The 22,669-nt window shown below is 41.9% G+C and overlaps 1 protein-coding gene across 3 annotated transcripts in view; it reads right to left on the bottom strand.

The window, feature by feature from the left end:
- PDE10A (phosphodiesterase 10A) overlaps positions 1-20,610 on the bottom strand; it is a 337,941-nt gene extending 317,331 nt beyond the window's left edge. For 2 of the 3 annotated variants that reach the window (XM_085543451.1, XM_032443890.2), the window contains exon 1: positions 18,834-19,244. In XM_085543451.1, the coding sequence (XP_085399577.1) occupies positions 18,834-18,924 (91 nt within the window). In that variant the 5' untranslated portion in view covers positions 18,925-19,244. Of the gene's footprint in view, positions 1-18,833; positions 19,245-19,967 lie in introns of those variants that run through there. The other variant, XM_085543452.1, reaches the window with a different exon arrangement.
- Between the last annotated feature and the right edge of the window lie 2,059 nt (positions 20,611-22,669).

Raw genomic sequence — 22,669 nt, 5'->3', positions numbered from 1 at the left:
GGCACTCCTGTGGAATTGGCAGAACAGCAGTGCTGTTTATGGACTTCCCCAGGTGACTTTTCACAGCACCCAGCTCCAGCTTGGCAGTTTCTCACAGAACAGTTTCCCTGCTTTGCAAGATAAAGCTGACAGGGGAGCACTATGACTGCGGCAGAATCCGTAAGAGTAATGTGTCAGACTATCATTAAATTAAGAAAAAAAAGAATAGCCTAAGTTTATGCTCAACACCTCTCACTCTGGCTGCGCTTGGCACACTATTAGCATATATATATCAGAATAAAAAAAGTTTACAATGTGTTCACTAAGCTGAGAGCCAAAGTGAGGCCATCCTTAAAATATTTTCAGTTTCCTACTCCCCACCAACAGCTCCTAGACTATTCTGTGACTAGACTCTTCAAAGATGTAGTTTCAGTTTTTCCACAGAGTTCTTGTTGTGGTCAGCTAGGATTGCAGAGGAACAAATTCAGCTGAAGCTGTCCTATAATTAAAAAGAAAGTCCACAAATAAAAACTTAATGGTCTCTGAAGGATGGGTTGTATTCTACCTAGAAGAGTTCAAGGTACTGACCGTGAATGAAGAGAGAACACAGTGGGTCTGGATAGGACTGAAATACACAGGAAAGACTACAGCAAAATAGAATAACATCAAATTGCTTGTGGTAGGAGAGACTCCTAGATTATCCAAATTTGAGATAATTCCTTTTGCTCTTCCAAAATACTCTGACTGAAAAGCACAGATGTGAACAGGCAGAAAGCTTTAGTATAATCATGATATTTTCCATAATTATTTTTAAGCCATATCCCTATTGTTCAAATCTTGATCTTTAATTATCATTAAGTAATCTATCTCCACACAGCTATACATTATAACATGACTATAAAACTCTGGATAGAACCAAAATTTCCTGACAGACTGTCAGAAATACCAGATTCTTGTTTGTTGTCACACAATAAGAGTACAGATTTATCATGTTTTCTTATGTTTAAAAAAAATAAATAAATCTAAAGAAAAAACAGTGAAAGTGTTCAGGAAGCACATCTCAATTTGATCACAATATTTTTTGGGTAAACTAAGTTACAGCCTCTGGCTATAATATGACCCAAAGTATGTTGTAATGGTCCACAAATTACGTGTCTTCTATATGTTATGACTTAGGTATGTATTGCAAAACTTGGCTTCATCAAAATATCAGACTATAACTTTTTATGTCTTATGACAGAATGTTTTATTACAAATAATCATGTTTCAAGAACTTACGCTTGCAGGAAATAACATTTCAGCAGGGAAATACATCTTTACAGCATTTATTGTTTTACAGTGAGGGAAGTCGCATCAGCTTTAAATTAAAAAAAAAAAAAAATAATTAAAAGCACAACAAACCTTACCAGCCCACACAGATGTGTTCATCTCTCTTCTGTACATACACACACACAGCTACACCAGTTCTTGCACACCCATCCTTTGACACAAACACTCTTGCCTTCACATGCTTGCAGACCAACACTGCGCTCACATGCAAAGCTTCTCACACATAATCAATTCTCCAAGTTCTGGCACTCTCTCACACAAACACAGACATGCTTCATGCTTTCTCCTTCATTAGAAAACCATGTGAACCATCCGTCACTATTTAATCTCCCAACCCAGGTCAGCCAAATACAGCCCATCTCAGCCCCCAGACACACCAGTCAACTTTTCTTGCAACACACTTCTCTCAAGTACATCTTTCTTTTTATCACCACCTACAGAATATTACCTTGTTCTCTAACACCTCTTTTTTTTCTGCCACCATACACAAGTCTGTACCATCACCCTTAAAAGTGGTCTCATACTTTATGCAGCACAGCCAGAGCCAAGAGGTGCATTGCAATGGATGGTACATCACAGACTAGCCATTGATATCAGCCACCACAGTTTTCTCACTTTGTTAATAACTTTATGCTACTTTTTAACTGATGAATGCTAAGGCACATGAAAAGAAAATAAATAAATCTAGTAATCTCTTATAAGAGGGACATAAAAAGACCTATACTTCAAAACCTTAGCTGAATATACTTGCATTTCATAGGTAAAAAAGGAAAAGGGCAGTTTTAACATTTGTGGAAAACCTCTCAAAAGACAAACTAAGGAGAATCTGAGAGCCCTAAAAGCTTCAGCTTCAGTTTGTAAAAGACAGGTCAGCCTAAAAAACTTGAATTCAACACTGCTGTGATATTAGGGCCCTCAAAAGACCTGCTGAAGGCAGCATGCTGGATTTTGGAGGAACAGGATCGAAAGTGAGGATCGTGCACTTTTGGCACTCAAGGGAATGTTACATTACACTACACTCCCCAAACACCTGCCCAAAAAAGACAGAAGGTTGTTATTCCTCACAAAGATGTTTATGAAAGATCCCTCTGGCTTAAGCAACACTTTCCATTACTCCTCTCTTTCACAGGATGCAAAACAGAAGCCCACATCTACACTTTGTACCAGACCAGAGACGACACTTATCATGCCGGTGGTCATGGTGTCATACACGAATTTATGCTAGTCCTGAAGGATTAGTAATTACTTGTACATGGGGACAAATGTAGAATGTAACCCTTAGCACCCCAAATACTGAGAAGTCTCAAAACTGAGGACTAAAGGCTATAGAGATCCTGCTTGGCAAAAAGTAGACTAGGCCCACTCTAAAAGTAACCTAAAGTGTAACTGATGACAAGTATTTTATTGCTTTCTTCTCCAGAGGATTAAGTCCTCAGTACTTCAACTGGGTACTCTGAACACATCCAGAAGGTACTCTTACTAAACATTCATATTTTTATCTTTTTTTCCTGTTTTTTGCCACCTGTAAACTGAGGAAAAACTTTATGAAGTCTACGCCAGTACAGAACTGGGCATGGTGGCATAAACTATGGCTGGTTTATAACAGTCTAGGATCCCAAGATTTGGGAAAGGAGTGCACCTTCCCCTTTTAGGAACCAATGTCAAAGCTGAAGATCTCTTCAGGCAACCAAATCATTTAATAATGAGAAAAACAACTCACTGGGGAAATGTCATTCAACAGTCTGGGAAGCATATATTTCCAGCAGTTACTGCAAAACTGGGAGTCTTTAGGCAAGATGAAACACAAGAAGCATCAGAGAACTCTGTGTATCAGACTATGCTGAAAGCATAGCCTGAAAAAAAAACAACTACCTACCTTCAGTACATAGCAAGAGTTTTATGCAAGGGTATGAGCAGATTCCAGAACAGTGAATATAAACCTGACTGCTCTGTGACCTCCTTAACTTAGTGAAATTGAAGATGCCTTTTATTCTGCAATATCATACTTCTTTCATAATTCACACCGGACAGCTCAACTCACCTCATTGCAGCTAGTTTCTACTGTGGCACAAACACTGAGGCAGAAAATCTACAAAAATAACAAGAACTATAAATATTATCAGTGAAATAAATTGTATGAGGACCGTGAGCAGCAAATGAAAGAAATATCCCATGACAAAGAGGACCCTCTAGTTGGGAACTTCTTCAATAGGCTGTTGTAATAAACATTCACTCTGAGTTATCTCAGAAAGGAAAGATATCTTCAAGAACTGCATCATAGAAAGCTATCAGGAAATGAAAAATATTTTGGCAGCAGCAAAATCCCCAAATCCTGACCACTTCATTACTTGCAGCATCCAAAAAGCTTCCATTGACAAATTGTGTTGACATGCTTCCAACATAGAAGGCCAAAACTGAGCTGTTTCCAATGAAACAGATTGCTGCAGGTGGAGAGATCGCTTGTGAAGGCCGCTGTGTTCTTTGGCTTCAACCTAAAAAAAAATGCAGGTGAGTGGGCAACACTGTTAGTAAAAAGCAAGGGAAAACATTGCTTCTGATTTGTAAAGGTAAATGTCTAAAACTTAGCTCTTGGCTTTTTGTTGGAACAAACAAAACCCAAACCTACTGCTCAATACTTGGGCATTCAGCTTGCCTTCCAGGAAACACCACCTAACATTTCTTAGAATCATAGAATCCTTAGAGTTGGAAGAGACTTCTGAGGGCCATCTAGTCCAACTCCCCTGCTATGTACAAGGACACCAAGCTAGAATACATTTCTCAGACTCTATTCTTCCCTCTTCTTAAAATATAAGAAAAACCTAAACAACAGAAGTTCAGAAGCATCTAGCCCAGTGCTGTTAATGCAGTAGTTAGTGACAGAACTACCTCTGTCAGCTCTTAAATGAAAACATGAAGGGAACAAAATAAAGAGGACATCTTCTCTATTAAAGGAGCTTCAGCTCAGTGCTTTAATCAGTTACAGTTCTCCTCCAGCAGATAGTTCCAGTAAATATAACAGAAGACATGCCTCAAATGTCCCCTTAATTTATACATAAAAAAATACACAAATCTCCTCCTGCCCCACAGTCCAGACAATTTCCCAAGGAAGAAGGTGGTGTTTATGTTAATTGCCTGTCACTTAGACAAGAAACAATAGAGTCCATAAGCATAATACAGAGCATCTGTTTGAGCTACTGTAAGAGAAGTGATCCATTATTAGAGACAAAGATGAATAATTAAATGACAAATCTTCAGACAAAAAGACAACAGCAACAAACTGGGAAAACTCAGAAGTCAGAGTACCAAAGAGTAACTGCCCTGCAGCGTAGTGTGAAAGTGGACCTGCTAAAACAGAAAGCATGGTTGTATGCAACTTCTGCTAAAGAAAGGAGTCCACTCATAATAAGGATAATCCAGAAAATTTGCCTCTAGTAGTGAAAGGACCCTCATAACATATACAAGGTGCTTGGAATGTGAAAATTCCATGAAAAGACAATGTTCAAACGCTGTAGAAATATGTGACAGAAAAGTAATGCTCAGACAGCATTCGAATATATTAATAATTTTGAAAAAAAGTGAACATTTCTTCAAGTAACTGTTGTTTAGGGTCTCAGGCCACAGTCAACTCAGTCACCTTAAACACTACATCAGGAATATTCATTGTAGGCCCTTCAGCAGTTCATACAAAAGTGTGGTTAAGTAATATCAATACTTGAACCAAGAAATTCTGAAGAGGAAAAAAGGCAACAGTAGCTTTTCCACAGAGACAATTCAGACTTAACAAATACAGCAAATTATTAATTATATTACTAAAAATATATAATCTCACTTCACTCTTGTAACCATTTTCCACCACTTTCCATGACATCCTTGAACTCTATCATCTGCTCAATTAGCTTTTCTGGAGCAGGTGCTTCTCATCCTTTGCTACTTGATAGACAAACTCCTTTGTTTAAGTTAATTTAAAATACAAATGCCTAAACACAACACACCCAATAAGAATATCCAGATCTGGATGAGATGGAGATGATACCTGAAGTCATCTCCTAGCCCGGGCCCCTTACCAAGTACCAAATCTGTCGGATGCTGGTCACTCATGCTCTCCAAAGCAAACTGTGAGAAAATCAGGTCAGATTTAAAAGAGGATTTAGAATAGCAGAAGAAAGCAAGATTAAAAAACAAACAAAAAAAAACACAAGATAGACAAAGATGAGTATAACTATGACAATATATAGCCAGCACAAGACAATATTTAGGTTTGTTCAGTACTGTTGAGTTATCTCTATGCTCAGCAAATTGTAAAGAGTATTTGCTGTTACCTCTCTGAGCCAATGAAACAGCTGAAAACGTTAATAGTTTCTAACCTCTGCTGAAGGGTTGGTCATGATATAGCATAAGACCCACTAGGTCTGGTAATCATTTAAACAAAGTGGAGATATCCGAGATAAAGTTAGACACTTAAATTAAAGTAACCAAAAGCCACTTGAAGAGAAAAAATTAAAAACTATAGCTTAGTATTAATATTGTGTAGGCATGTCATTATAAATATTAAAAACTTACACAAGGATTTAGTAATAACTTTTGGAGGCTTACAAATGCCATGCCCCAGATTGATTCCTTCTCTAATAACCCTTTGTATCACAGATGAACAATTCAACAACATTTTCAACACCAGCAAAGCATTCACTTTCTATGCAAGTATGTGAGATAGGTGAGAAGTTACTTAATGTCCCTTCTTATTTTTTAATATTAACGTGAAAAGTCAAGGATACTAAAAGTTACTGAAAAGCAGAGCTGTGCCAGCAGTTTCCAGTGATGTCCTGACATGAATTTTCCTCCAACTGACATCCAAGTCATTATGGAGTTCATATATTCCAACCCAGCACTCATTTTAAAATGAACTTTATGTATCGTGTGGTACTCAAGAGACATCTGGAGGATGGAAGAATACGGCTAAGGAAAACCACTACACTGTACATTATCATAGCACAGGCTTAGTTTTTCTAAATTAGGCATTAACAGCTGAGCAGAAAAGCACAACCAGCATCCTGCAAGAGACTGGAAAGTATCTTTTTAGAGGTAAAAATTAAAAAGGGAGAATCTAAGACAAAATGCCAGAAAAAACTGACCTGGGGAGCTGTACAACAAAGCCATGATGTTTCTCCCTATCTAGAATCTTTCCAGGATTTCCACGCTGAATAAATTGGGTGGAGGGTACTTGTGTCTTCATTGTAAGAAAGCAATTTCAACTTAGACCCACCACCACAACCAAAAGCAAGTATTTCCACAGCTAAACAAAACTTAACGTTAAACTTCCACTACTACTAGAGCATGCTCCTCCAGAGTATACTCCTTTAACTTTTACCCAAGCCCCTTATCTTTGGTAAATTACAATGAATGGCACCAAAAAAAAACACAGCAAATCACTGTCCCTGATAACCATGTGGATTTTGTTCTCTCTCCACTTGATTTTCTGGGCAGAAGGAAAAAAATAAATAAATAAACAGTCCCAGCCATTCTAAAACAATACAAACTCAGTAACAACAAATATCAGTCTATATACCACTAAAGATGTGTTTTCATGGGTGAATGATTTCATATTCTTTTTCTGTAAGGAAGACTTCCACACGGAAGACACAGTAGAATAAAAGACTGAAAACTTATTAAGTTTATTCTAAAGAAAAGTATTTTCAAACAACTGAAAATAAGAATGATCATGATCAAACAAGAATTTCTGTGTTAAATATAACTATTTTTGGTTAGTAAAAAGAGACTATATTAAACTCAGTGAAAACATGTCACCCTCAAGTGGTAACATAATACAAAGCACCACCTTTACCATACCAGAATAAACCCACTGCCTACTTCACAGTTGAATTTGTGTAAATGAACTTGTATAATTCAAGCTGAGTCATGACTTTTTGGAAAATTTGCATTTGTAAACAGAGGTCATTGCATCAAAGGTTACAAAATGCCATAAGGCACTACATATTTTGTCCTGACTACGAACATAACACAGCAAGGCAAGAGATGGGGGTGGTTTGTTTTTTTGTTTTTTTGTGTTTTTTTTTCTCCAGAGATTTTTTTGCTTAGAAGCTGTGAAGAGGAACATTCTGGCCCCTGCTTCAGTTTGTTTGACTTTGGATGTTTTTCTCTCACCTACATGTTCCATTCCATCCTGCCGTTTGAACAGCAATGTTATCACTAAGCACAGATGTAGCTGAGTATCATAGAAGCAGGCATTTCTGAGAAAGAGAAATGGGACTAGAAAACAGCAAATAAAGGAGGATGTGGGAGCAAGAAAACAGAACTTTCTTGTTCATCCTTTCTGCCCTCTTTGTTGGGCTACCAGAAAACACTCCCTGCTCTGCACTCCTGCCAACTTCTGGATTGTCTTTTCAGTGGTATTGCTGCATGATAAAGAAAAGCACTTTGCATCATAGGGAGGGAAGAGACTTAAAAGAAACCACAAAAACGGAAACAAACAATTTTAAAAACACAGCCCTGTACATATGTGTCAGATTTACTAGATTGCAAGCTCTTTGGAGAAGGAACTACTCAAGACCAGGTGCTTATACAGTGCTCAAGTACAAGCTTGTCATCAGCTGAGGCAGCCTTTGGATGTGACCTCACTCTAAAAGCATTCCTCTTCTTCACAGTGGTCCTTGAAAACAGCCTCCTGATCCTTATTACAGATTTCACAGTAACTATTAGGTATATTTACATGTATGTCTTTAAAAGAGAAAGAGAAATACCTGGGGAGTTGCAGAGGAGAGAAGTAAAAAAGCATGTCTGAACAGACGATCTTTAGTCTCCCCCCCTCCCGCTGCTAGAAGCTTCCCACTCAGCTTCTGCTCCTATTTGTTCATCTTTCTCTGGCAAGAGCTACTCTTAACTGTGTTAATTTTCCTTTTTGTGGGTTAATGTTGGGTAACGCACTTGCAATTGCCCACAACTAATAGATTTCCAGTGACTGATTTTACTGCACTCTAGGCAGTAAGTAGGGCATATTTCTCAAACCAGGGTCATTTTAAGGGGTTCCAAAAAGCACCTTCGGATGTTTCATAGCGTCCCTTAAACAGCTACTTCCTTGGTTCCATGAAGGACTCTGAGCAGGACGACAGTATCTTCAAAGGGAGGACACTATTCTCAAGAATATTAAGTGAGAACTGTTTCAAGAGTTTGTTCAAAGCATGAAGCATACGCTTTTTTCATTTATTTATTTAAGGCTAAACTTGGCAGATATTAAAATATCCAACTGTAGTTAGACAGCCATGATCTCAGCCTCTGGCTGTGCAAAGACATCTTAAATCTGTAGGTTCTGTGGATCCAGGGGATTTTGCCAAAATGTTTCCTGAATAAAATTAAATATTCCTTCATGTTAAGCTTTAATTTTTTTGTTTTATTCTCCCTCATTCATAGCTTCTAATAATCACAAATTCAAAAATATGTATTGCTTTAAGATTAGTGATGCTTATTCCTCAGTTTCCCAGCCAAAAGTGACTGGTATCATTTATTAATGATTAAAAAATTCTACAAGTGCTGCACATCTGCCTCTAAAAAACCAGTAAGGCACAGTAAATTTCTAATTAATCTCTGTTTACCTGGAAGTGGTACAAGAAGGTGGGAACACTTTGTTCTACCAAGGAAAATCTCAGGAACACTGACATCCAAAGCCCAGATTGTAGTTAGAGAATAAATGCAATCTGTCTAGATCACCCTGTAAGAAGCTGCATCTTTTGGTGCAAAAGCATAAAGGATCACCTAGATATTTAGGCCTTTCTAAACCAAATAAAAACATTCCATATGATATATATGTATATGCCTAACTATATCATTCTCTTTCTGATGTTAATCCAACAGCTCTTTGGATTTAGCAGCTTCACATCTTCATGAAAACTCAATCAAATATGCATACACAGCCTTAATAGCCACATATATTTAGGTTTCTTTATAAATACTGGCTACCACTGGACAAAACCATTATATTGTATTTCACAGGGTAGAAAGAAGATGACTACTTGTAGCTTTCTCTCCACCTATGCAGACAAACAACAGAGGGTCTCTTCCATAAAACGTGACAGACAAGAGTGCATGGGTAGGTCACAGTCACCTTCCCATGTAGCTTTACATCTGCACACTATCACTACTGATGAGCTAGCTGTAGGTTTTCCACCTAATCAAATGCCTGCATCTCAATTCCCTGCTTCAACCTCAGCACGTGGTTCTTACAAGCAGCAGTAAAACCAAAAGTACTTTCAAACTTCCTCATGCTAAAGTAAAATAGTAGTACAGGATGTACTAACAGGCTATGCAATCCAAAGCATAAGTGGTGTAATAACAGTGAGTGTCCAAATAGAACCTTCTAAAGAAAATTATTGGAATCAGCTAGCTTCTGGTACCATCATCAGAATCCAATGCAATTTATATGTTTTGCCATAAAACCCTGCATGGGTCACAGCGCTGCCTTCTGAACTTAGAAATCCCTTTGCAATAAAGTGTTGCAGTTCTTTACATATTGTAACGAAACAAAACAAAAATTTTGCCAACATGACCAAAACACTAAAGAAGATGGCCTTGCGCTATCCAGAGCAAAAGCTGGCCTATACAACCTTTCTTGTATATTCAAGAAGTAACAACATACTAAAAACCAAACATACCTTACAATAAGGAAGAATGGCAGAGCACTGAACATGGCTTTGTCTGCACAACTGAGAACACTTTTCATGCTCTGTGGACATGCTCACCAGCTAGTTACCAGTTCCTGGATAAATCACGATGCAGCACCAAGCCCTTTTGTGATTTAGCCTCAAAACAATTTAAAAGAGCTCACTGTCTTATATTGTCTAAAGGTGGCAAATAAAAGCTGAAGGAAGGTCGTTCAGTTTAACAGAATCACAGAATCACCCGGGTTGGAAGGGACCTCAAGGATCATGTAGTTCCAGTTACCTCTTAACAGCCTCTGCACATGAATGCTTGCAGCAGTTGAACAGATCAATATGATAGGAAAGGCACTACAAAAAAGGTATGGCAAAGAAAGGACAGGTACAAGAGAAAGGCACCATAAATGAAGTGAAGAAGACCACTCACCTGGATCAGAAGACTCTGGACTTGCAGCACAAAACTTCACTAAAAAGGGATCTCCAGAAAAAGATCTTTCCCTAGTGACAATGAGACCTTAAATGAGGTCTAAGAGAGCCAGACTCCACCCCTTCTGGTCTCACACCTGAATTGCCTTCACCTGTGCTCCCAAGGCTGACCAGATCCTTTCCCCAGGTGCTCAATCAGCAGTTCATGCAATGACTCAGCAGTTTCCATACAGTGCTCCTATGCCTGTTTCTGCCAATGTCCCTCAAAGCTGAAACCAACTGTAACTTATTTAAATTTTCTTCCCAGAGACAGCTGGAGAACTCACAGGGCAGGAACAGTGGCGATCTACCATCTAATCTTACTTATTTGCAAATCATAGTTAGTAAGCATAGGATTAGAAAGAGATAAACCATACATAGAGAAGATCTGTAAAGCCTGAACAATAATCATAGATCGCATAAGCACATCTTGGCTGAGGCGAGATAAAAGAAAGACACTGCTGCTGAATTAAGGTTAAAAAAATGAAACTTAAGTAAGGAACTCTTACTGACAAAGTCTAGATAACTGACCTGATTGCAAACAGAACAGTTATTTTTCTTTTCTTACATAGATGTTACCAATACTTGGTTGTGTTAACCTAACAGCTACATACAGACTAAGACAATGTTGCAAAAAATTATTAAAAGGCTCTCCTTGGAGGTAGTTCTCTTCTGATATTTAGCCTATACAAATGGGGAGGATGTCATCTCCAGATACCCTGAAATCTTTGCTTCACCACTTTTGCAGCTTAATCTGTAAGTAAAGTAAGCTTTCCTTCGAAGACTGGTCATTTATTAGTGATTTGCAATGTTAATCTGAGAGCTATCTTTTTCCTCTCTCATTTATTTATTAATTGTTATTATTATTTCATGTTGCTGTCATGCACGACTCCTCCACCTCTGATCTTTATGATACTGATTTTTTTTTATTTTTATTTTTTTTAATTATCCTGTATTATGTCTGGGCCCAACACTGACTGGAAACCAATGTAAGAATTAGTCCACTACCAACTGACCCTCAGATGAGATACAGTACTTGACAAAATACTGTGTGGATAGCTTGAGTGCAGTTGCTTATTCCACACGTTAGCAGACATACTGGGAATAAGCTTAGGAACACAAGCTCAATAGCCCAATGTGTGGGCACACCTGAAATGTCAACATTATTAGCCATCACACTGTGACTGAAGTGATAAACACACAAACCTAATGTATTCTAGCCCATCAAGGCCAGACAGTGTCCCTCGTCCTCCAGCATAAAGCTACAACTGTTGCACACTGAGTTGCCAATGTTTCTGCATTATCACTAGTAACCTGAAAACATGATTATGCCCAAAGAGTGCAAAAAAAAAAAATTAAGGCCACAGGGGGAAAGCACAAAGCAGCTTTATTAATACATTAGTGCTTCATCAGCAATCATTACAGCCTTTGCTTTTGCATATTATTGATAATAATATCATTGCTTATGCAACTCTTCTCCTTTCCTGTACAGAACCACCTGACTCAGATGCATTCAAAAGAAATGGCAAGGTGGCGATAAAGCAATAAAATGCAACCTTCTGGTAATGCTGTGCCAGGTAAAGTTGAACACTGAGATAAGGGAGACAGGGGCTCTCTCTCTTATGTTAAAAGGAATGGTTCTGGTCCTTCAGTGACCAGAAAAGGGGAAGCAGGGTTTTATTGTTTGTTTGTTTGTTTGTTTTTTAAAGAGGAGAATTGCTAAGGAAAATGAATGTAACACAACACAAAATCAGTAAATCCAGGGAGATTCATATAGACTTTCATTCTACCAGAAATCAAAGGAAAGCTGCTAGCTCTTCACATCGATTTGTCTAAAAGTTTAGCCACATATTTTCAATTTCACTTTCTTTTTAATTCTGCTACCTTTATGAATGCTGGTGCTATTCAGCTTTTACTGCAAGTTTTAGAAGGTATTCTAATTCAAGAGACCTTCTTTGTCATCAAGTTCCTCTATTGCCCAGGCAGTACCACTGCGAATCAAGGGAGCAGCAGAGGTCAGATGAGGGATTGGCTTTCCAAAGACCAGGCCTAGTCCCCATGCAGTGAGCAGGACATCTCCCTCAAAGATCTTTTCCTATGCTGCTCGCTCTCCACTGACTAGGGCAGGGAGACAGCAACCAGCAGACATGGACTCAGCCAACTGTGCCACTTCACTGTTTCCAACTGTAGTTGCTACCCAGGGCTAATACTGGTAGACTGGAGTCTACCATGGATCATGGGGGCTTGGGGCCAGGACAGGACGATTGGACTAGTGAACATCTTGCACTCACAGCCAGATGGAAACAGGGCTGCAGCATCATCAGCATCACAGGAATTATCCTACAACTTCACGGAGCTGTAAGCAGAGTCTCGTCACAAAGCTTCAAGTGACAGTTTCCCAGGAAACTCTGGTTACTTACTCAAAGTCCCATTCTCAAGTAATTCATACACTCGGGAGACTTCTCTCAAATTCCAGTTCCTGACTCACTAGGCAGTTTAATAGAATTACCATACATGCTCCATAACCAACATAGCTGAAATATCAAATGCCCACTAACAATTAAAAAGTCATCCCCATTTTTTAAATGTTTGGATAAATCTATTTTTAGGGCAAGTCAGTAATTCACCCAAAGTCACACTTTCCAACCTTAAAATACCACCATTTTCCCTATGGCTCTGCCTGGTGATGTCGGTCAGGGTAGCTTTTTTTTTTTTTTGTCTGCTACAATGTAGATAGTGACCTCACTTCTTGCTATGAGCAGCTGAAGACTGAGCTGTGCTATGCAACATTGCAGTGCCGGGCAGAATATGCCCTCTCCCACACAGACACCAATTCAGAAAAAATGCTTAAATATAAGCCTTTGCATTTTACTTACAGCAGTGTTCATAAACTTACACCTCAGTACACACTAATATATCTTTCTGAAACAAATGCAAATGGAAAGAGAAAAGCTCCTCAACAGCTTTTAAGAAATAGTGGATGGGAAGGCAAGTCAGCAACAAACTGAAGTAGACACTTTATTTTTTTTTTTTCCTAGGGCTTACAGTGTTATTTCACAGCATATATAACTTGTCCATGCTCTCTCTTTCCAACCACTTTGAGTTTTCCTTAGCTTAACATCTTTGCAGCACTCTAATTTTGCAGCTGCCCGTTCTTTGAAGTGGGTTTGTAAAACTGTCTTCCCTTTCAGCACGTTGCATTGGATCATCTGAAACTAGAAGTTAGACCCCATCTATCCTTCTACAGCATCTGGAAGGCAAATCCTTGACTGCCTCAGGACAAAGAGATGAAAAATCAAAATGAATGCAAGAAACTATCAGTAACCATTGAGTTAATCAGCTTTGGAAAGTGAGTTTTCTTGCCCTGAACAAAGCCCTTAAAAAGCTCTTGATGCATTTGTTTTGTCCATCCTCTCTCCTGGTTTTTTTTTTTCCATTTTTTTTTTTTTTTTTCTTAAACAAAGTGAAAGTTATTGCATTTTTTTTTCTTCTATGTATTACAATAATGGCACCAAAATAAAAGAAAATAATCTGTACGATAAATCCCTTCTCTTACCCATGACCTCACAAATGCATAAGCTTCTGTTGCTAAACGTTTTAGCTCCAAGTAGACAGATCTGCTAGAATGGTACACAGAGATACACTGGGCTTGTTTATTTCATGGATCAGAAGCAAATAGAAAGGAGTGACCAGAACACAGAGGATGGAGAAGTACACGAGAAACTGAAGCCTCACAAATTGCATTCACAAGGGAAGAACTGCTTTTCTTTTCCACCTGCATCACAGAGATGTGAAGAACAAGAGCGTTCAGAGCTCAGAGGAATCCTAATCGTCCCATACATGATAAAACCACAAATGAAGTAAAGACTGTAATTGTATTGATGAAGACAGAGTATGGGGGTAAGGGAGGAATTGCAATGAAGCATTTGGGCTCAATTTTGATTTCCATTACGTCAATGTAAGGCTTGAATAAAAAGAAAGATCTCAAACTTCTAAGTCTGATGATCCCAAATTAAGACTGAATAATAATCAATAGCTGTATACCAGACAAAACTCAAAACAAACGTGGATGTTAAACATTCACACAGATCATCTAGAATTAGTTTATCTTTAGTACTAACTGCTATCCCTAGTAATTACTAGGGAAGTATCCTCTGTGTAAAAGTGACCCTCAAGTGGGCTTTTCTTAATAATATCTGAGACCTTGCTAACACTTCTTTATGTACATGATTAACATTTATGCATCTGTCTGGTCACATTGAATTCAAAGAAATTAATAATAAATTAAAAGCTCCTCCTAGGCAGAGATGTTTGTAGGACTTCAGCTTTGCCTCTAGAGGAGTTTTGCAACAGTTTCTTCTTAAGAGACCAGTTTCAAGTAGTACAAAAGAACCTCGAATATCACTGACATTTATGACAATTGAGACCATTCAGTACTATCAAAACCTTAACCATGCGAGAGATGGAAGGATAAATGTATTTAGTTATCTTCATACACAATCCAAATTCAGAAAGAGCAGCCCAATGAGAATTTAGAGGTTTTTCCTTCCCTGAATCCATCATACTCAAAAACATCTGCAAGAAGATGTCCAAAATATTGTGTTCTTCTTTCTGTATCCAGATACTGCTAGATAATTTTGAGCAGCATTACGGTATAATTTAGACACAATATCAGGTTGCATTTGGTCCTGAGATGAGTCCATATTTTGGGGGGTTTTAAATCAACACTCTCCATTTTTGCATCTTTCAACACATTTGTAGAAAACAGGGATTCACAGAAAATGAGACTCTTCCTTTGAGGGTTTTTTTTGGGTTTTTTTTTTTTTTTTTTTTTCACCAGTATTTAGAGCAAGGGTATTATTGCACAAGGGAAACCCTCTGCTTCACATGCAGCTGAAAAACATCTTTGTCATCTTTGTCTTTCAGCTGGCACTGAAACCAAAAAGAGCTGGTCAACAGGCAGGAGTCATCTGCTGAACCTACAGCTGTCTACATCTATGTGAGATGTTTCAACTGCCTTTATATTCAAAAAACAGCACTTCTCAGATGTGATTCTGCTGACTAAACATAGATTTCCACTTTGAGAAGAGATGAATTGCACTCTAGAAACATTCTGTTTCCTGCTGATAAAGGGGAGTCCAGAGGGCCATATTTCAATAGGTTAATCCCACCTTCTCAATGCTAGGTATCACTAACATGATGACACAAACACACCAAATGACCATGTCTTGTCTCTCTGGTGAGACCTCATCTGCTTTGCTAGAAATTCTGCTATTTAGACAGCTAAAAAGAATCCAGTACAGTTACCCTAGACTCCATGCATGGTCATTACAAAGAAAGGGGCACCTCTCAGTAGCAATTCAGCCCACACAAAATCTAAATTCCCCCTGGAAGCACCACTATCTCTACATACTACAGGTATGAGCCCACCTCTAAATAAGGTGACACAATGAAGTGCAGTGAGTAAGATACACAGGCCCAGGCTCTCACAGTTGAGAAGCTGGGGGGTGCTGAACAGTCTCATTCCTTTTCTCCCCTCTACACCAGGGAGGTTTGAAATATTTAGCATCCATTGGATCACACCCTATTATACCAGACAAGGTTACTACTGAGTCCTTCATAAAATACTTTGAATAAAATCAAAACCACACCAGAGGAGTTCAAAAGAATCTGTATTGTGGCCTACATAGTGTCTGTCCACCCACAGCTTTGCCAACTGAGGATAAACAAGAGCTGAATGAAACTCTGCAAGCACACACTTCAGTTGGCCACATACCCAACTGAGTCTGGAGTAGCTAGGAATTAGTATGCAGCCTCTTAAGATTTAAACACAGAAATGCAGACCCTCAAAAGAAACAACGGTTTGTTTGTTGGCAGCATGTGCCCTTAACTGACCAGGCGACACATTGACTTAAGATGGCAGACCCAGATCCAGGCCCTCTCTCACACACACATCTGTCACTGGAAGAAGTCACCTCATTAGCTGAGGACAGCAGAGCTTCTGCGTTCAACTTCTGCAGGAATACAGGATTTGGCAGCCTCCAGAAATCTGAGCTCTCTATTTTTCTTCCTTTCGTTTACTAATGCCCATTTCCCCTTCCCGCCTCCCTACTCCCAATGCACACACGTTTTAATGCTAAAACCCAGCAGTTACATGGCTTTTCCATACTTCTGGGCAAATATTACACACTCTCACTCCAAACTAGGAAGTGTGCCTCTCTACAGAGGTAGTAAACCAACTGCAAGAACACAGTGCTTTACGGTGAGATACTTCAGATTAATCCAAAAAATTACCTGTACATCTCATGCCTTAAGAAACCTCCACATCCACCATCTCACACACAAACACACTCACTACAACACTGTGATACACTGCACACCCTTAATGGTTTCTACAGTTACGTAGCCACACAGACAATGTAATTAACAAGCAACATTCCTTCCTGTAAAATAGAAGGGGAAAAAAATACACAGAAGAAAAGTTCATAAAAATAATTTTGAGCTCAGAAATAAAACCATTAAATTTCAAATTAAATTTCACCATTTGCTGTGCCAAAGACTACATAAGCCTGGATTACCCAGGTACAGAACAGGTTTTCAATCAGTTTGATTTACAAAACATGTTATGCCCCCTTATAAGGAAAACGATAGTCTATTTACCCTCTCCATATCACACACCAATGCTTTACTAAATATGTTTTGCAATTTCCATTTCATTTGTTTTGTGTGCATTGAAATCAAAGTCCTATTTTAAAGTTATATTTGCTTTCTGTTTCTTGTTACATAATCAGAAGTGTTATAGGAAATACTATTGTGGAGTTTAAAATATATATATATTTCATTATTATTATTAAATAAAACAAAAAACAAACAGACACAGACCTCTAAATCACAATGATCTGTAAGGTGTTCCTGCACCCACTAATAGCATACATTTAAATTAAAATTACATGTAACCTATAGACAACTTCCAGGTCTCTGCTGAATGCCATTCCTGTGTTTAACTTCATCTATTGCTGACAAAGAGGTAAGATTTTCCAGGTTAGTAACAGCAAAATTCCACATTGCAAAAAAAAACATCAAATGTTGTCATGCAAATAAAGCCATTCACAGCATCTGAAAATGTCCCTCAAATATCAAGACTGGTCTTCAGCAGTCAAATAATAAGAAAATAGGAATAAGAATCTTATTTTCTTGTTGGAGAGCCAAGCAATTTAAAACCAACAACCACATAAACCCTAACCGATATCTTCTGAAAGTGATGGTTAATCACTACAAGTGCTCCTTTCTAATGTAACCAAAAGAGCACACCAGTCACTGTACTGGAGACATTTCACTGCAGAAAGCAAAAACATCCATGGCGGTGAGTGAATTCCATGGTCTGGGTGACTTGTGGCATTATGATCCGTCACATCCTTCACAAAAAGGGCCACTGACTCCATGATGGAGAACACACTCATTTCATCCCTGTCTGCCCTGCCCAGCTTTACACCTGCTCGAACATAAGCATTTCTGAATGCAAACACAGAGAAGAGACACATTTAGATTGCCATCTGAACCCACCACATGCCCCATCAGATCCCATCGTAGTCTCCAGAGCCCCTTGCAGCAGCCTGAAAAACTGTTCTAAATTCAACCGGCATTTTCCTCTCTCCTATGTACTACAGCCACAACCCCAGAGCACCGAGGCTCAGCTTAGTTCATCTGGGCCCACCTGGTCAAAACATACACAAAGGACAGGAGCCACAGGGCCGGCAGAGCAACAAGGAATTTGGCTACAGAACTCTCTCACACTTGTGTGCATAGCTGATTTTATACCACCCAGCTTCCACGTTGATATTATCTTGTCAAAAAGTACCGAGCAGCTCTCACCACAAATTCTTGGAGCTCAAAAACTGCAGCAGAGCACCAAGGCTATGGAAAAACCAACTTCAGCTAGCTGCAAAGTGCGCTGCAAGTGCAGCATGTGAAGCCTCAACATGACGCAACCGACATCACACCAGGGATGAGGGCTCACCAAAGGAAACCAGACCCACTCAAAATCACAACGTATATATATAGGTGCCTACAGATTGCTGACTGCCCAAGCTCAGAATGCCCTGTAAGCAGAGATTTAGACGAGCAGCAGATCAATGAGGCAATACCAACGCTGGTGACAAACAGCAGCGGGAGGGCAGCCTGACCGCCAGCAGCCCCGCCGCTCCCTCTGCACCCCACCCTGCCCCTTCCTCTCCCGTTCCCCTCATCCCTCTCAGAGGTCAGCATGGGTGAGGGTTACAGCCCTGCTGATGCCAGCCCTTCGAGGCAGAAGGCTGGCCTAGGTGCCCAGCATTTCTGGGCTACGGGAGGCTCCCAGCTGCCCACCGCCCGGCCACCTGCAGGCCTCCGCCGCCCTACCTTGCTCCTCGCCGGCCCCAAAGCAGGCTCTGGGGTCCTCGGGGGGGAGCTGGGCTCCGCCACCCTCCAGAGCTTTGCGTTTCTTCGACATCTGGTCGGTGTTTAGGAGTGGAGTTTCTCCTCTCTCTCTCTCCGGGGAGATGAGTGTATGTGGAGAGAGAGGGAGAGTGTGAGAGAGACACGGGAAGGGAGAGAGAGAGATTGAAAGAAATCGCTGCTTAAAGAGAGGGGAAGAGACTTTGGAGTGGCTGGAGAGCAAGTAGGAGGCAGGGACTAAGTGGAGAAATCCTACAAATCACAATCCCATCAATGCAGCCCCACGTCTAGAGGGGCTGCTTGGGTCCCCCCCCCCCCTTCCTCGCTCGCTCATCTGAGTGTGTGCGGGTGAAAATCGGAGAGACGACATCCTCTGTTGTTTTGCCAAATGTTAACGGGTGGTGCTTTTTTTTTTTGGGGGGGGGAGGGGAGAGAGGGGGGAGGGAGCTGACTGATATTATTTTCCCCTGTTGGGATTCCTTCTGGTTAAAAAAAGAAAAGAAGAAGGGGGAGAAAAAGGAAAAAAAAAAAACAAAAAAAACAAAAAAAGAAAAAAAAAGGTAAAAGCTGAATGGATTCCGGGGGGGCGGGGGGTGGATGGGGTGGGGGAAGTAGGGAGGACGAGTGAATTAAAAAGAAATCCGGGAGCAGAGGAGGAGGGATGACAAGCGCCTGCAGGTGCAGGGAGGCTCGGCTCCCTGCAGGGGTCATGTGCGCAGGGAACCGGCAGCCGGGGCTCCCCGTGGCCGCGGCGCCCGGGCAGGGGTGAGAGCCGGCGGCGGAGGGCCGGGGCGCGGCGGGGGCGATGGGCAGCCAGCCCTGCACCTGCGGGAGCGGCAGAGGCCGGCTGGGAACATTCACGAACAACTCGGGCCTCGCAAACTCTGCCGCGGAGTGGGTACCCCCGCAGTGAGGCGGGCGGCTCGGTCCCTCGCTAACCCTTTCGGTGCCGGAATGGAGGTGCGCCGCTGTCGCTGGGGGTCCCGTCCCTCTCCCCCCCCCCCCCGCCACCTGTCCCCGTCCTGGCGGGGGGGACTCTCGAGGCTCGCTAGCGGGTAGTTTTCGCGGTGGGGGGGCGGAGGGAAGGACGCAACTTACCCTGCGAACTATGCACAAGCTCGTCTCTGCTTTCCCCGTCAGATCAACTTTAAAGAGCAGATTCTCGGTCCGGGAGGCAAAGAGGCGGGGGAGGAGAGGGGAAATGGCTTAGGAACAGCGGCTGCCGAGCGGGTGAAGTTCGGGGCACAGTCCTGGCTCTTCCGTGCTCCGGCAGCCCAGCATCTTCCCGGGGGTCGGAGAGCAAAAGGTGTTCAACAGGTCGTCCTTGTTACCCGAAATTGATGGACGATGGCTTTCCCGCCTGGCTGCATTTAACAGAACGATGCAGAGCTACTCTGACGAGCAGGAAATTTTGGAGAAGCTCGCTGTGCGGCAGCGGCTTTAAATTAGCTATTTCTGGCTCTCTATATGCATACATACAAACACACGTACACACGTACACCTGTGTATATGTATATGCATATATAAAGAAAAATATATAACGGTATCAATGCGGTGTTGGGTCCACAGGATCTTAGGAAAGCCTGCCTGCCGGCTGCATGGAAGTTAAAGAGTTTTTCTTAAGCAGAAGGGGCTGATGCTTGGACACATCTCACGTCCAACAGGAGGCAATGACGTCTGTAGCTTCATTGCTATAACAGCACCAAGGCTGCAATTGCCATTCACTGAAATGATAAGGGGCGCTCAGACGTAAGCAGTCTGGACCTCTAGCAAGAGACTGAAGCGAGGAGGATTTTTCCCCTCCCAAAACAAATAATAATGCTAAAAATCACCTAAGGAAAGAGACGAGGGAAGCAGGGAAAGGAATCTGGGTCTCGCAGTCACACGCTTCTGCAACATGATCCTCCAGCTCCAGAAACATTTATTTTTTGCAGCTGACGAGACTTTGGGAAATTTCAATGTATTATGATTGCTCGGGTGGGTGGGGGAGTGCGCGCGGGGGGGGGGGGGGGGGGGGGGGATTTTTTTTCCCCTTAATTATTTCTGTCTCTCTCCAAGCAGGCAATGATGAAAGCTGGGGAAAAGTGCCCTCCCCCCCGGCTCCCCGCCCTCCCCCCACCCCAATCTTTCCAAGCGTATTTAGGACCGTATACACACTGAAGTGCTCCCGGTGCATAGCTAGGGCAGAAGTAGCAATTTCTTGCAGCACAGGCTGCAGGGATCTGTTTCTTTATTTATTTAGGGCTTATTTATTTATTTCTTTTGCAGTATCGGAAGGTGCTGGGCAACCTGATCTAGTAAATGTGTATGTTTGGTGGCCCTGCTAGGCAGGGGGGTTGGAACTACATGATCCGTGAGGTCCCTTCCAACCCGGGTCATTCTGTGATTCTGTGCTTACAAAGAAGAGAAATAAAAGCCGACTCGAAACAGCCCATTCCTTCCCATGAGGGGTCACGCTCTCGCTACCCCGATTTTACCCACATATGGGGAGAGCTGCGGGGGTACCCGGGTATCTCGGAGCAGCCAACCAACGTTGGCCCGGGCACTCGGTAGCTCGGGGTCGGCAACACGCGGCTCCCGGGCGGCAGCGGGTACGCCGGCACCGCTCCGCGCTCCCGTTGCGGGCAGCGCGCCCGGCTCCGCCGCCGCGGGGGGAGCGCAGCCTCTGCCGCGCGCCCGCCTCCCCCGCGCCGCCCCCGGAGGGAGGGAGGGCCGAGGGGAGCTCGGGCCGCCGCGTGCTGGCAGCGGGACGCCGCGCGTGTGGGCGGGGTGCGGAGCGCGATCCGCGGGCGTGGGGCTCTCCGGAGGAGCCGTAGCGAGCGGTGTGTGCTGCGCATCCCTAAAGGGGAACCCAAAGCAGCCTTCCTGCTGGTTTCGAGCCGTGCAGGGGTTTGCTGCGCTGCTCGACACAAACCCGATTGTGATCGTTTTTGTTTGCTTTTTTTTTTTTGAGGGCTCTGTGAATGCTGATTCCTGTCCTCTCACTGCACTCCCAGCCCCTTACTTTCAGCAGCCTTCCGGGTCTGGGACACGGCTTGTCTGGCCTCCAAATGACTGCATGCAGTAAGTGGCCGCTTGCCCAAACCGTTCAGCCAGCTCCTTGCTGGAACAGTTTTACATACGGGTGATGTAAGTGCTATCACTACAAGCCTGAGTCAGGTTCGGTGTCTGCTGGGAACATTCACAAGGTGCTGACTCCTTTCTCTTCTTTAAGTTTATCTTGGTGAGAAGGGAAATACAGCAAGCAGCGCCAAGCAGAGAGCGGATATATAGCTACTCTCTCTCTCGAATGGATGTTAAATTTGGCATTCATGATGGCCTTTGATGTTTCTGTTATCTCCCACACAAGGCTTTGGTAAGACGTGGCTGCAAAGTAAAGGAGGAAGCTTTCAAACCATCAGCGGGAGATGCTTTCTTAGATAGTAAGATGCTTATTTTTGTGAATGAATCGTGGAGGTTTTCAGGACTTAGTAGCACATCCCTTCCCTTCAGAGAGATGCCCTGAAAACTTACAGGGAAGAGAACTGAATATACTTGTCAAGTTTAAGGTACAATCCTGTGCTGTTACATGTTTCCTTTTAAATGCTACATTTATATACAAATATCGCCCAGCCAGCAAGTAGAGACTGATACTCTATCACAGTATAACACATCACGCTATGCTACTCCTGAGGTTGAGGAAGTTCCCATTGGGATCTGCCTTGACACAAGTGTTTCCACTAAGTTACTGCCATGCTGGGAGATGGTGTTATTATTGGGAAATGATGGAAATTAGGAATGGAAATACAGAACAGCTCATT

This window comes from Coturnix japonica, chromosome 3 (genome assembly GCF_054131305.1).
Source record: "Coturnix japonica strain WE chromosome 3, WE-NBRP24, whole genome shotgun sequence".
Classification (NCBI taxonomy): domain Eukaryota; kingdom Metazoa; phylum Chordata; class Aves; order Galliformes; family Phasianidae; genus Coturnix; species Coturnix japonica.
This window is presented reverse-complemented; position numbering and strand designations above follow the sequence as displayed.